This window comes from Dicentrarchus labrax, unplaced genomic scaffold (assembly GCF_905237075.1).
Source record: "Dicentrarchus labrax unplaced genomic scaffold, dlabrax2021, whole genome shotgun sequence".
Taxonomy (NCBI): Eukaryota; Metazoa; Chordata; class Actinopteri; family Moronidae; genus Dicentrarchus; species Dicentrarchus labrax.
The window spans coordinates 13165038-13176939 of NW_026136715.1; the positions used below are offsets into that span (position 1 = coordinate 13165038).

An 11902-nucleotide genomic window follows, 5' to 3' on the forward strand; every position below is an offset into this window, starting at 1 on the left:
GGGATTTCATGGGCCTATAAGAGGTTGGAGAATCTGTAGAGGAAAATGTATTCCTTGAATATATCTTAACACACAAAAAACACAAAAAGATATTAGGTTTTTACTTGACAGAGATGATGGGCTTTCTCCATTAGACAGGGGAGAGGCCTGCAGAACATGTGTTCTGTGTTTAGGAAAGTATTTAGTGAAAGCCAATAAAGGAAACAAAGGGAAAGCATGCATGTGTCATACTCAGTGCTTCATTGCTTACTTCTCTTTATACAAAATGATCAAGTGAAGTGGCATATCTTGATTTCAGAAACCTTAAACAGTGTTTAAATGTTTTCACCTAAGCCTTATATGACCTTTTCTGTGTGTTTTCTTCTTTCAAATTCATTTCTATGTAAGTACATGAACTATAATGAAAACAGTCTGTAGGGTAAATAGAACTCTACGTTCCTTGAATTCTCTGTATTGTTTCATGCTCAGAGCCAAAAGAAGGAAGGGTCCTTAACTACAGAGAAGAATTAACATTTGGAATAAAAGGGTGATTTGTCTTAAAATGTCCTTTTTCACAGAACATCTGTGTTTCATAATATTTATCTTTACTCTTTTTAAAGATGCATTATGTGCTCATTTTGTCTGCCATCTCGCACTGCTTTTCTTGTTCTCTCACTAGAAAAACAACCGGAAAGTATTCAGTTTGTTTCACATAATTTATTACATTTTCCAAAAAAAAAGTATGAAATGCTGGAACAAAGTTAACAGAATTCTCACAGTATGAAAATAAATTACAGAGAAATTACATCTACTGCATACATCACTTCTTTAAATGTCCACAGCAGCATTGGTGGTGTCACGGTAAAAAGCAATGTGATCCATCTGCTATTCACACTGTGTCTGTTGGTGCAAAGGAGCAAATTGTGCACAGTACATTACTGTGTAATACAAATATACTCAGTAACATGTGATACAATACAGTAGGTAACACTTTACTTTAACTTCCCCTATATTTAGCATGTATAGGCAGTATATAACCACTTAATCAATGGTTCATAGCACACTAAATTGTAGTTGTAAGCAGATATAAGCATGTATTGACATATTTAATAAATACTTACCACTCATAATGGAGTGGTAAGTATTTGGAGGCTGGAGAAAATTAATGAAAATATAGTAAAACAGCTGTTATAACATGTCTTTACAGAAGTTATAATTGTTGACAAATACCTACAACTACATTTAAGTGAGTTATAAGCCATTTATTAATATATTTATATAGAGCTCATAAAATAGGGTAAAATAAAGTGTTACCGTGAAGAACTTTCAGTTCAGTTTAGCAGAATTTATCCTCACAATGGAACTGTCTTTAGTCAGGTTTCAATCCAAATTAGCACAAACTTTAAACAGAATTTCCAGAAAATGTGTTTCCATCAACTAGCATTATGTGAATATTAGGAGTTGAGTGTATCAAGCTAAACAATTCTAATTCTCCAGTCTGGTGCCATTAAAACCATTGCAGAAGAAGAGTGCAAGTCAAACCTCAAATGGTGGAAAGCAATGATTGAAATGTGGCAATGTTTGTGTCGTGTATAATTAATGTGAGGAACTTTTTCACATCAGCGAAATGTAAAAAAATGTCACCAGGTTTATGTTATGTGGTTATGTGGAAAACGGGCCATAAAAGCAGGTGGATGGAAACACACTTACATTTCTTCCAGCTTAATGTCAGTGTTGACACAAACATGGAATCACATATCCAAGATTGCCCAAGATGGTTTCCAAAAACCTGCAGTGCTAACTTTACCAGATTGCAGAATCCAGACTCTAGATTTTCAAGAAACATCTGAAAAGAAATCTGCAGTAAAATCTAAAAAGGATATTGTGCGGGTGAGGTCAGAGTGAGTTTATTAAATGGACTGTCCATTCTGCCACATTCAGGTCCCATCTCTGCAATTTGGCAGATACTGGATTCCCTTCAGGTGTCACTTGTCTTGTCTCTCAATGTGCTGCCTCGCATAATTTAAATGTCAATGAATACAGTTTAGACAAATATACCAAAAAATGGTGCTTTACACTGACAGTACAATGCACAGTCCACATACTCGATATGCAACCTTTCCAGAGTTCAGTGAAGTCTTTTCAAGATGGCAGGCAGTGATTATCACAGAAAAGTGAATTAAAGAACTGGTGTTCACCCAAATTTTTCACCACATGGATTTGTCCGTCATTCCTTAGGTTTATGTGAGCATTTCCTTTTGTCCTTCTCTGTTTCCACCAACCCTGTCCACCTCAGCTCTAAGAGGCTCCAGGTCCTCCTCAGAGCTGCAGGCACTGTGCTGCATCCCCCGGGAGAAAATCCTACGGCGCGATTGGGCGCTGAGGTCTAGCAGGTCAAAGGAATCGGAGGAGAAGAGACTATCCTCGCTCACCACACTGGAGGGGCGGCTGCGGTGGCCCTCTGCGCCCCCTGTTGCCTGGAGGAGCTGCTGTAAGGCCTCTGGGAATATTGTGGGGGCTGAAGAGGGAGACGAGTGGTGGTCATCAGGAAGATCCAGACTGCGAGAGAACTTGCCATTACGCTTCAGAATACCCTTCCGTCTTCTTACTGCCTCTGTGCGCATTGTGGGGCTGTCTTCTGCTGCTGGGAGACAAGTGTGCTGTTTGTGGGAACACAAATCACTTGCATCCCTCTCTTTAACTCCCACTCGAGAGATAATTCTTTCTGAGGATGAGCCATAACCCGACTCCCCTCCATACAAGTTCTTTAGTATCCCCTTCTTTGGCATTTTGGATGAGGGCTGACTGAATGTAGAAGGAGGTGGCAGACTAGTGGACATGACATCAGCATGTGTGTGGGCAAGTGTGTGTGTTCGATAAGGCTGAGGAGCAGCGTTACACGGTTGGGTGGGAGACTTTTCCTTAGGAGGACTGTGAAAGACTGAGTCAAAACTCCTCTGGGGTTTCAAAATACCTTTAGGTTTCTTTCTTTCAGTGGTGGAAGTGGCAGAAATCACAGCAGATGAGGCAGCTGTTGCACAAACACCACCACAAGCTCCCACTGGAGTCTGGGGAATTGCATTCTCCTTGCGTGACTTCCTGAGGCTTGACATTCCTCCGCGTACCCTTCCTCCTCCTGCTCCACGGTCATTCTTCAGAGGTAAGCTGAAGTAAAAGGGGTGGGGAGAGAGCTGAGGTGGACAGGAAGAGTCTGAGGATAGGCACCCTGGGTCAACAGTCATGTTGCTGGTAGCTGCCACCCTATTCTGCCAGTCGATGTAGCGAGCCAGCAGTGGGGAGGGGCATTCTTGGTGTGGAGATGAAGGGCAGTCACAAACACTCTCTTCAAAACCCCAGTTCACCCACCAGTGGTTGGCCACGTCCTCTATCGTAGCCCTCTCGTCCACACGCACCGTCAACAACCAGTCGATAAGAGCACAGGCGTCTGGAGGGAACAGAGTCAGCAGTTATTTATAGCAGCCACACTGACTAAAACAACATAATTAACAGAATACTAATAAGAACAACCAACAAAGCAATCATATCCGACATTCTGGTGAAAAGAAATGTTGATATAATGTTGATAGAGACATGGGTATTGTACAGGTTTACCTGAGGGGGGATTGGGTCTGCGGTAGCGACCTTGGCTGATCTGCTCTGTGAGTGTGGTGTGGCTGGCTCCATCAAATGGCATACTGCTGTAGACCAGGGCATATAGCAACACCCCTAGCGCCCAGCAGTCCACCTAGAAGACATAAACACACATAATGAGGTTAACATGATTTGATATCAGCATGATAAAGATTATAGTTGAAGTGTTGAAAATGTGCCTCATGTTTTGATTTTCTACAATATTCAGCTTGATAAAATCTAATAGTTTAGTTTTTTTGTGGTTTTGCCTGACCCATTTACTGTGGTTGTTCTGCAGCATACTGAATGCAGGACTAAATCAGTGCTTTAAAGTTGAACTAATAAATACAGTTTTTTAGGGCCACCAACTTAACTGTGTGGTGCATTGTTCAATACACCATATGATGGAACGATAGAATCAAAAGTGATTCACTATGAACAACACATGAAGATGTAACTTCATGAGAAAACCCATAATGGTTGGAAACAGTTTCTTGAAGGAACTAGTGATGACGGTGTATTCATCATTCTGTTTTTTCAGACCAAGCAGCAGCGACATACTGCAAATTGAGCTGTGCGCATTGGCTGCACTTAGATTCAAGCGCATAGCAGGAAACAGGAAATGGCGGCTTACCTGGCCACACAAGTTCTCATAGATAAACGGTACAGTATGTTTGTGAAAAGAAGGGAGAAATAGGCAATGCAGTAACACAATCTTGATATTCGATCAGAACTGCACACGACACAAAATTGTGATATAAACTATAAATAAACTCATTATGTTTACTGAGATAATAAATCAAGTCAGAATTGGGGTAATCTTTCCATGAGGCTCAATACTACCAGACTACTTTTTCTGCAGCCCATGGAGCTGTCCCCTGCTGGCCATTAGAGAGAATGAAGATTTAAGACACTTCCATGTTGGCTTCACGTCACAGACCCAGAAGCTCTGTCAACTAATCACATGTCAATGGTGTAGACCCACCTCTGGTCCCTGGTAGGGCAGTCCTTTCACTATCTCTGGGGCAGCATAGAGTGGACTTCCACAGTAGGTCTGCAGCAGAGTACCCCTCTGGAAGTGATTGGAAAGGCCAAAGTCAGCCAGCTGCAGAGTCAGAGAAAAAGAGAGAACATACAATTATGCACTTATAATAATCATTTTGTGTCTCTTGCTGCTACTGCATCTGTGCTAGTGTAAGACTAGATAACTTTTTCAATCCCCAGAGTGGAAACTAGAAAAATAACAAAGAACGTCACAGCTGCAGCTGCATAGTGCCACAGCAGTAGTAACAGTATCACTTATTCCAAGAGGACATTAGTGTAACTCCCAGAGACTGCCAAGCCACCTATTTATCTATTAATAAATAAAATGTATGCTAAAAATGAGACCAATAAAGCAGGCAATACATATGAAATGAAACCTTGAAAAATATGTAAAAAATACATCCAAAATATAAATTCAAAGGTTTCACAGCCGTGATTAAAGACCAGTCCAGCATGTGTATGTATGTGTGTGTTCACATGTTTGTGTCACATAAACAAAAGGGTTTATGTGACAGTGAGACAGAGATGACATAACGATCTCAGTCCAGACTTCTGTCTGCTTGTGTCCAGCACAGAATGGTTTAACTTAATGGCATAATGGATTAATCAGTTAACACTGAACCCTTTATAAATTTCACCCACTAATTCACTTCAACACTCACACTCATCCTCACGCAATCCAGATTCCTTTTCAGTGAGTATGTACTGCAAACTTTTACCCATGTGGCAAAAACACAATAACTCAAAAGCAATTCCTTTTAAAGCAGCCAAAAATAGGTATGCTGAGCTTTTGCCAGTGTAAGTGTGAGTGAGGAAAGAGAAGCGGGCCAAAAACATCAGGCTGCTTACACTCACGTAACGGAACAATCACTCACTCGAGGCTGCGAGAGCCATACGCAGACATACCGAGGCTCCTCTCTATCTGAAGAGATTAACATGAGCACCAGCACACAATCAGCCCCTCTGGTGTTAAAAATACTCAACGTGACAGCTTTATTTCCGTGGAACAGGGGTACAGGGAAAAGGAGACCTCACAGATGGAAGATTGATAATATACTTACAGTGGCAATAATGATGTGTACACTGAGCATGTAAGTTGTGCAGGTTGTACAGCTATACGTTCTATAAACTACTGTGTGTGTGTGTGTGTGTGTGTGTGTGTGTGTGTGTGTGTGTGTGTGTGTCTGTGTGTGTCATGCAGTGTAAATTCTCTTTTGCCACTAGAGATACTGTGTGAGGCTCCAGCACTCATTTCAGTGCTTTGGCAGAGACATTCCTCAGTGTTGAATGCTTGTATAAGACACACTCTTTCTTCTAAACATGCAAATGACTCTTTTACACATGCCTGGGGATTACATGGCCTGTTGTGAGGAGCCACCGTCTCTCATGCAGAGAGTTCTACAGTGGCTTGCAGGCTGCTGGGGCAAATTTCTGGGCTGCCTTTTGTGGTTCTTGTGATTATATCATGTGAGAAACAAGTAAAGTGAGTGTGACTAGCACCATCATCTGGTTTGTCTCAGCTAGGATCAGATATTATTGTGTTTGGCTTAAAAAAAAAAATCAGTTTCCCTCTTGTCCAATGAATAAATCAGCTGATCCAATCTGCTCAAAAGTATAATTTCAAGCCTGTCTGGAAACTTGCGGCATGTCTCTCTCTAGTTTCTCTCTATTGGTGCTATCTAATAGTTCATGAATATATTAAACAAAAATGCTCAGTTCAGAAAACAGACTTTAGCAGTGAGATAGCAGATTGCAACCAACTGAAACCCTTTGACTCAACCAATCGCAAAGGAGAAACTATGGTGGGTGTGAAATATGTGAAAAATGCAAAAGACCGATCTAACGCCAGTGTTTGGTTTTTCGATTCTTATTTTCAGCTGATTACAAACTAATGAAAACATACCTATGAAGATTCTATTCCATTTCTGTTATATTCTGTAAATAAATGTTACACTCCGGGCCTTTAAAGAACTTTAATATTAGTATATTATGAAACTGAAATCTGGAACATCAAACTTGACCAAGACCCAACATGTTACCCGACCTGTCTGAGTGTGCCTGCCTTTTACATATGCTATTAAGTAGCTATTGTGCAGACATAACACACACACATACATTGCACAGAGGCTTGGTCATTTCCTGCAGTGGATGCTGTGTGAGGCCGATGTAGTGAACTTGAGGTTTGCAATGAATAAAGAGCCGCTGAGAGGTATGCACATAGTGTTTTCTTTTGACGGACAGACTGAGCGTACTATATTAAAACCCTCCGATTGGCGTGATTGCCATTGGATTCCCAGCTTTCCCCTTTGGCTGTGCACAGCTGCCATATAAGGAGAGGAATAAGGAAAAAAATTACCCCTGGGTTCTTTTATAAGACCTGGCAGTATGTTTGTGCTGGTTCAGTGTGCATGGCTTAACAACACATTGAAAATACAGTGGGCAGAAATAGCTCCAATGTATGTTCTAAATATGCACTTTGTTTGCATTTTATTTTGGAACTTGGAAGACATTTCCAGCTGCATTACGTGAAGCTTCATTCCAGCATGCTAAATACAGCAGCACTGTCAAAAGATTGCCTCCTTAAATTTATCAGCCAGTTTCTCATAAAAATTTATGTCTTTATGTTCCAAAACAAAAGTGTAAACGGGTCTTAATGGATGACCCATTAAAATAACACACTTGTATTTAACACAATACTTTTGTCTGCGGACAATTTTTTTTATCTGATGATAAATATCAAAATATTTTTGGAAGGGAACTCTTTCATTTATTTTCCTAAATATGCATGATTACAATTCCTCGTTGGGAATTGATATGCTGGCTCAGTTTGTGTTGTTGTCAGTTTTGTTGTTTGTTTTATCAATCTTACCTTTACGTTCAATTCTTGATCTAAAAGAATGTTCTCCAGCTTGAGGTCTCGATGCACAACACCGTTCTGCAAAAGAGCAGAGAAACATGAGGTCCTGCACTTCTCCTCCCACCGCTTTACAGTCAGATGCTTTCTCTCTGTATGCAAACGAATGAAGAATGAAGGGTGTGAAGTGTACAACATAAACCAAGCCTGTGGTGCTTGGCAGCTTTGTCTGTCATTTAGAATTTTATAACCATTAACATTCCATTCGGGCCTCGTGTTGCAGGGCCATGCGTCGAACATATCGGAGAGCCTCGAGAAAGGCTCTCCAACTGTTTCTACAGGGATGAGGAAGTGCTTTGTTTGGGTAAATTTGTCTGATGAGATGCGATTTGATCCCCTGATGGCAGTAAGCACCTGGAAGCCAACGAGAGGCCACAAAGTGTAGACAGCTGTGGAGCCTGGCGAGGAAAAGGTGCACTGGAGGTTTCGATTGCAAAATCTTTTGCAAGTGTTTCCCTGACACTGAATTGGTAGCGAATCATAAGAAGCGACAAGTAGACCGCTATAGATAACTGTGACCACCCAGGAAGCCATGTGACGCAGGGAAACTTTAAACATTGCTGTCAGTTTCTCTTAAAGCCACTGGCTAATGAGCAAGAATAGCCTACTTTCGTTCGTTAATTACATCCTCTTCAGAGCACTTAAGTGGAGGAAGTGACCCATGACCTTAGACAATGTTTTGTGCACAGTATGTAAGCCTGTGTGTGAATGTGTATGTGTGTGTGTATGCAAGGCAGAGACAAGGAGAAAGAAAAGCAGAAGAAATATATGTGGTCAACCACGTTAGTATTCTTGCTATTTTTAAATGACTTTGAACAGATTTGGAAAATAGCAACAAAAAAAGAGCAGCAAATGACTTGGAATTATTTTCATTCTTCTTTTGAAGCCTCAATAATCCCTCCATGTACCCAGCATACCTCAGAGGCACATTCAATAATTCATTCATGCCAGAACATTCATGTCTATTTTGGGACAATATTTGAGGGCACGAGGAGCACAACATCCACCTCCCTGCCTACTATAAAGCTACAGGAGCTGAATGATAATCTCTGAGTTTAATACAGGGGATTCATGAAAAATCCAAAATGCCAAAATAAGAACAATATGAAAACATAAACATTTCCATATCCAAGTCAGCTGACTGTAAGGCACAGGTCCTTACTTCTACTGTACAGCACCTTTGTATTAATAGGATTTATATATTAACTAATTCCTGTTTTCTGGCCTAACTGTTGATTTATGCACACAACAATAAAAACAAGAAACAATGCATAATTTGCTCCTGTGCCAGGGCTTACAGTAATGTGAAGGGATGAAGGAAGCTCATTTAGGTAACGTGTTAAGTTAAGTGTGTCAGTGTTTGACTGTAAAAAACAATGAAGAGATAATGTGCTCTTAACCCAGAGAGAACTGAAATCTCAAGTCAAGTTTTTCTGCAGTATTAGGATTAGGATTTAGTGGATTTAGTGGTACTGTATTTGCTTGTGCACAGTTGAATACCGCAGCAGCATGCAATTCAGCACGTGCCTACATGTGGTTCCCTAATTTATACTGAATTCCAATGGTGTATTTGCAGAAATTGTGTGTGTGCAAACCTTGTGGCAGTAGTGGACAGCAGATGTGATCTGTCTGAAGATGATTCTGGCTTCTGTTTCTGGCAGTCGCCTCCTCTCCTGGATGTAATCGTACAGCTCTCCCCTGCTGGCGTACTCCATCACTATGACAATCTTATCCCGGCTCTCAAACACTGCATAGGACACATTTACAGTATGGCATTATGCTGATGTGTTTACAGGTCTCTTCCTCACTGTACAACAACAACAGATGCTATTCTGATTAATGATTACTATTCTACAAATGGAGAAATTAATAATGGAATAATTAATAATTGAATAAAGGCTGGAAGTTTGATATGTGTGGGTCATTGTATAACTGCATTGTTTTAGGGAAAGTGTTTGAGTCTACGTTTCTAAATATCTGTGTTTCTGTGGGGATTTTGGACTGCTTCAAGCTGTGTACTCATGACTTCCAATGTGGCAGTGTGAACAGTAATATCAGAATTAATGTGACTTTTACTCTTCACTCTTGATCGACATTCATCATGTAGGTCACTTCAGGACCATGACCTGTTCAGACTGGGATCTGATATGAGCCACATTTTAAAAAATAAACAGCAAAACAAAAAAAATCTGATCAGATCTGAGGCTTGCAGTGTGAACATAGCCTAAGTGTCTCATTAATGTGTTTTTAATAGTTTTCGCAGCTCAATCGAAGTCTATGGCACAGAGAAAGAAGTTGTGTTAGGCTTTGGACAAATAGGTACTATCATTTATATATATTTTTTGTCTTCAAATGGGATTTGTTGACAAGAACAATCCTTTATGTGCACTGTTGCACAACACTGTAGACTAGCACTAGCGCTACCACAACATCACTAATCTGTACTGTGAGTCACTGATTATGAATCTGCATGAGTTTTGTCTGGTGATGAAAATAAAGGGTAATAATTCACAATGATATTTGTGTGGACTGTACATGTGCAATGTGTGTGTGTTGTGTTTGCAGACTTACCCTCATGGAAGCGTATGATGTTGGAGTGCCTGAGCCTGGCAGTGATCTCAATCTCTCTCTGGATGTGAATTCTGTCCAGGTCGTCAGTGATGCGCTCCTTACGAATTGACTTGATCGCCACCTGTGAGAAAGGATACACTTTTTGTTTCTGTAGATGTGATATGAACCTCTGTATTCAAATCACACAGATTTTGATCACTCTAATGATTAACTGTGGATGGTTAACAACAAAAGGATAATATTTAAACAGAGTTTCAAAGTTCATCTTTCACGGCGGTTATCAAGGGACAGTCACTGGTGTACAACCTTTGTTGTGTTGTTGTGTATTTTCACAGAAGATCTGGTGCCAGTAAACACAGATTCCTCTTTAATTCTTCTGCAAACTCACCAGTTAACAAATTTCTCCCCCACAATGACTCACTCGAGTCATTCAAAAGAGCAAACAAACACTGATAAATGCACTGTTCGTGTGTTATAGACATGCATGGAAACAAAGACATACACACTGTTGATACAATTACATTAACACACACATACACAAATGAAATCTCTGGGCATTAGAGGTGATTATGTGGGTTTTAAGGGCTGAATGGTGAGAGCAGGTCTCCTGTGATCTGAGCACGCTCAGAGGCAGAAGGTTGACAGCTGCACTGTTCACACTCTACTTCATTAATCCTAGGCACTCACTATACCCCAATGCAACCCCCAACCACCGAACACACGTATACACCGAAACAGACACCCCAACATGAGCCCCTAAACCTCTTTGGATAGAGAAACTGTCACCATACAAGGACAAGACAGAGGCAGACTTATAAACAGACATAAGGGTGTCCTATTTAGAAATACTATAAGCTAAAAACAGAAGAACAAAAGAGTGGGAGATGTGCTATAATGTGCATATGAGGATTCAGTCCTACTTTTGAGGTTGATACAGCACTGATCATACCCTTGTATAATTCTGTCAACCCCTACAATGTCCCAATGGGCGAGCAAGCCTCTCCTCTGGGTCACAACTCCAGCATTCTCAGCTGCCGGGAAAAAAGTTCTACGAGACATTGGAAGGCACGATTCACACGCTCCATCAACCGCAATAGTTATGCAACACAACACAAACACACTCCAGGGAACTCCCAAGACTGACTTGATCTGACCTTCTATAACTGATGTGACGGCATCCAACGAAGGAGAACATTCTTGTTTTTAGGTTTGTATCTTCTCTATAAACAAGTTCTGAGATATGAGGATTTTTCTCACATCACCAGACTCTTCAGGCCTATGTGGCATCCCTGACCATCCAGAGGTACTGGGTGCTGGGTCAGAGATTAGGCCACACATCTTCAGTGGTTGTCAGCTGAATGGCACAAGTCCAAGCTTGGGGGGCTATTAACACGTACACACTTGCATGCTTGTGAACGTTTTCTGACCCAAATACCTGCTGGCTGGGAAAGCGATGTAAGGAAGAGAAGGGGAGAATGTGAAATAAGATGCAGGGGTGAGGAGGGACGATATAGGTTGTAGCTAACAGGTGAAAGGAATGGATAAGGTTAGTCAAAGTAAGTGGGCAAAAAGGTTTGCATTTTAACCTCGGACTTACCCCCTGAACATGGCATTAAGGCATGTTTGTGCAGAGGAAGTCTGTCTATGTGAGTGTATGATATCACCCTTGTGCATACAAATGTGCTGCATACGCGTCATGTTTAACTATGACCTCTAAAGTATCCTTTTAGCAAACAATGCGTCATTGTTCATCCAAATAATGTG

At 40.9% G+C, this 11902-nt stretch overlaps 1 protein-coding gene across 1 annotated transcript in view; it reads right to left on the bottom strand.

Annotated features, from left to right (window-relative positions):
* Positions 1 to 676: 676 nt before the first annotated feature.
* LOC127377618 (NUAK family SNF1-like kinase 1) overlaps positions 677 to 11902 on the bottom strand; it is a 14645-nt gene continuing 3419 nt past the window's right edge. Inside the window, exons 2-7 of the mRNA XM_051425689.1 lie at positions 10139 to 10259; positions 9163 to 9314; positions 7523 to 7588; positions 4595 to 4714; positions 3592 to 3724; positions 677 to 3424 (exon numbers count right to left, since the gene is read on the bottom strand). Of these exons, the coding sequence (XP_051281649.1) occupies positions 2220 to 3424; positions 3592 to 3724; positions 4595 to 4714; positions 7523 to 7588; positions 9163 to 9314; positions 10139 to 10259 (1797 nt within the window). The 3' untranslated portion in view covers positions 677 to 2219. The remainder of the gene's footprint in view (positions 3425 to 3591; positions 3725 to 4594; positions 4715 to 7522; positions 7589 to 9162; positions 9315 to 10138; positions 10260 to 11902) is intronic.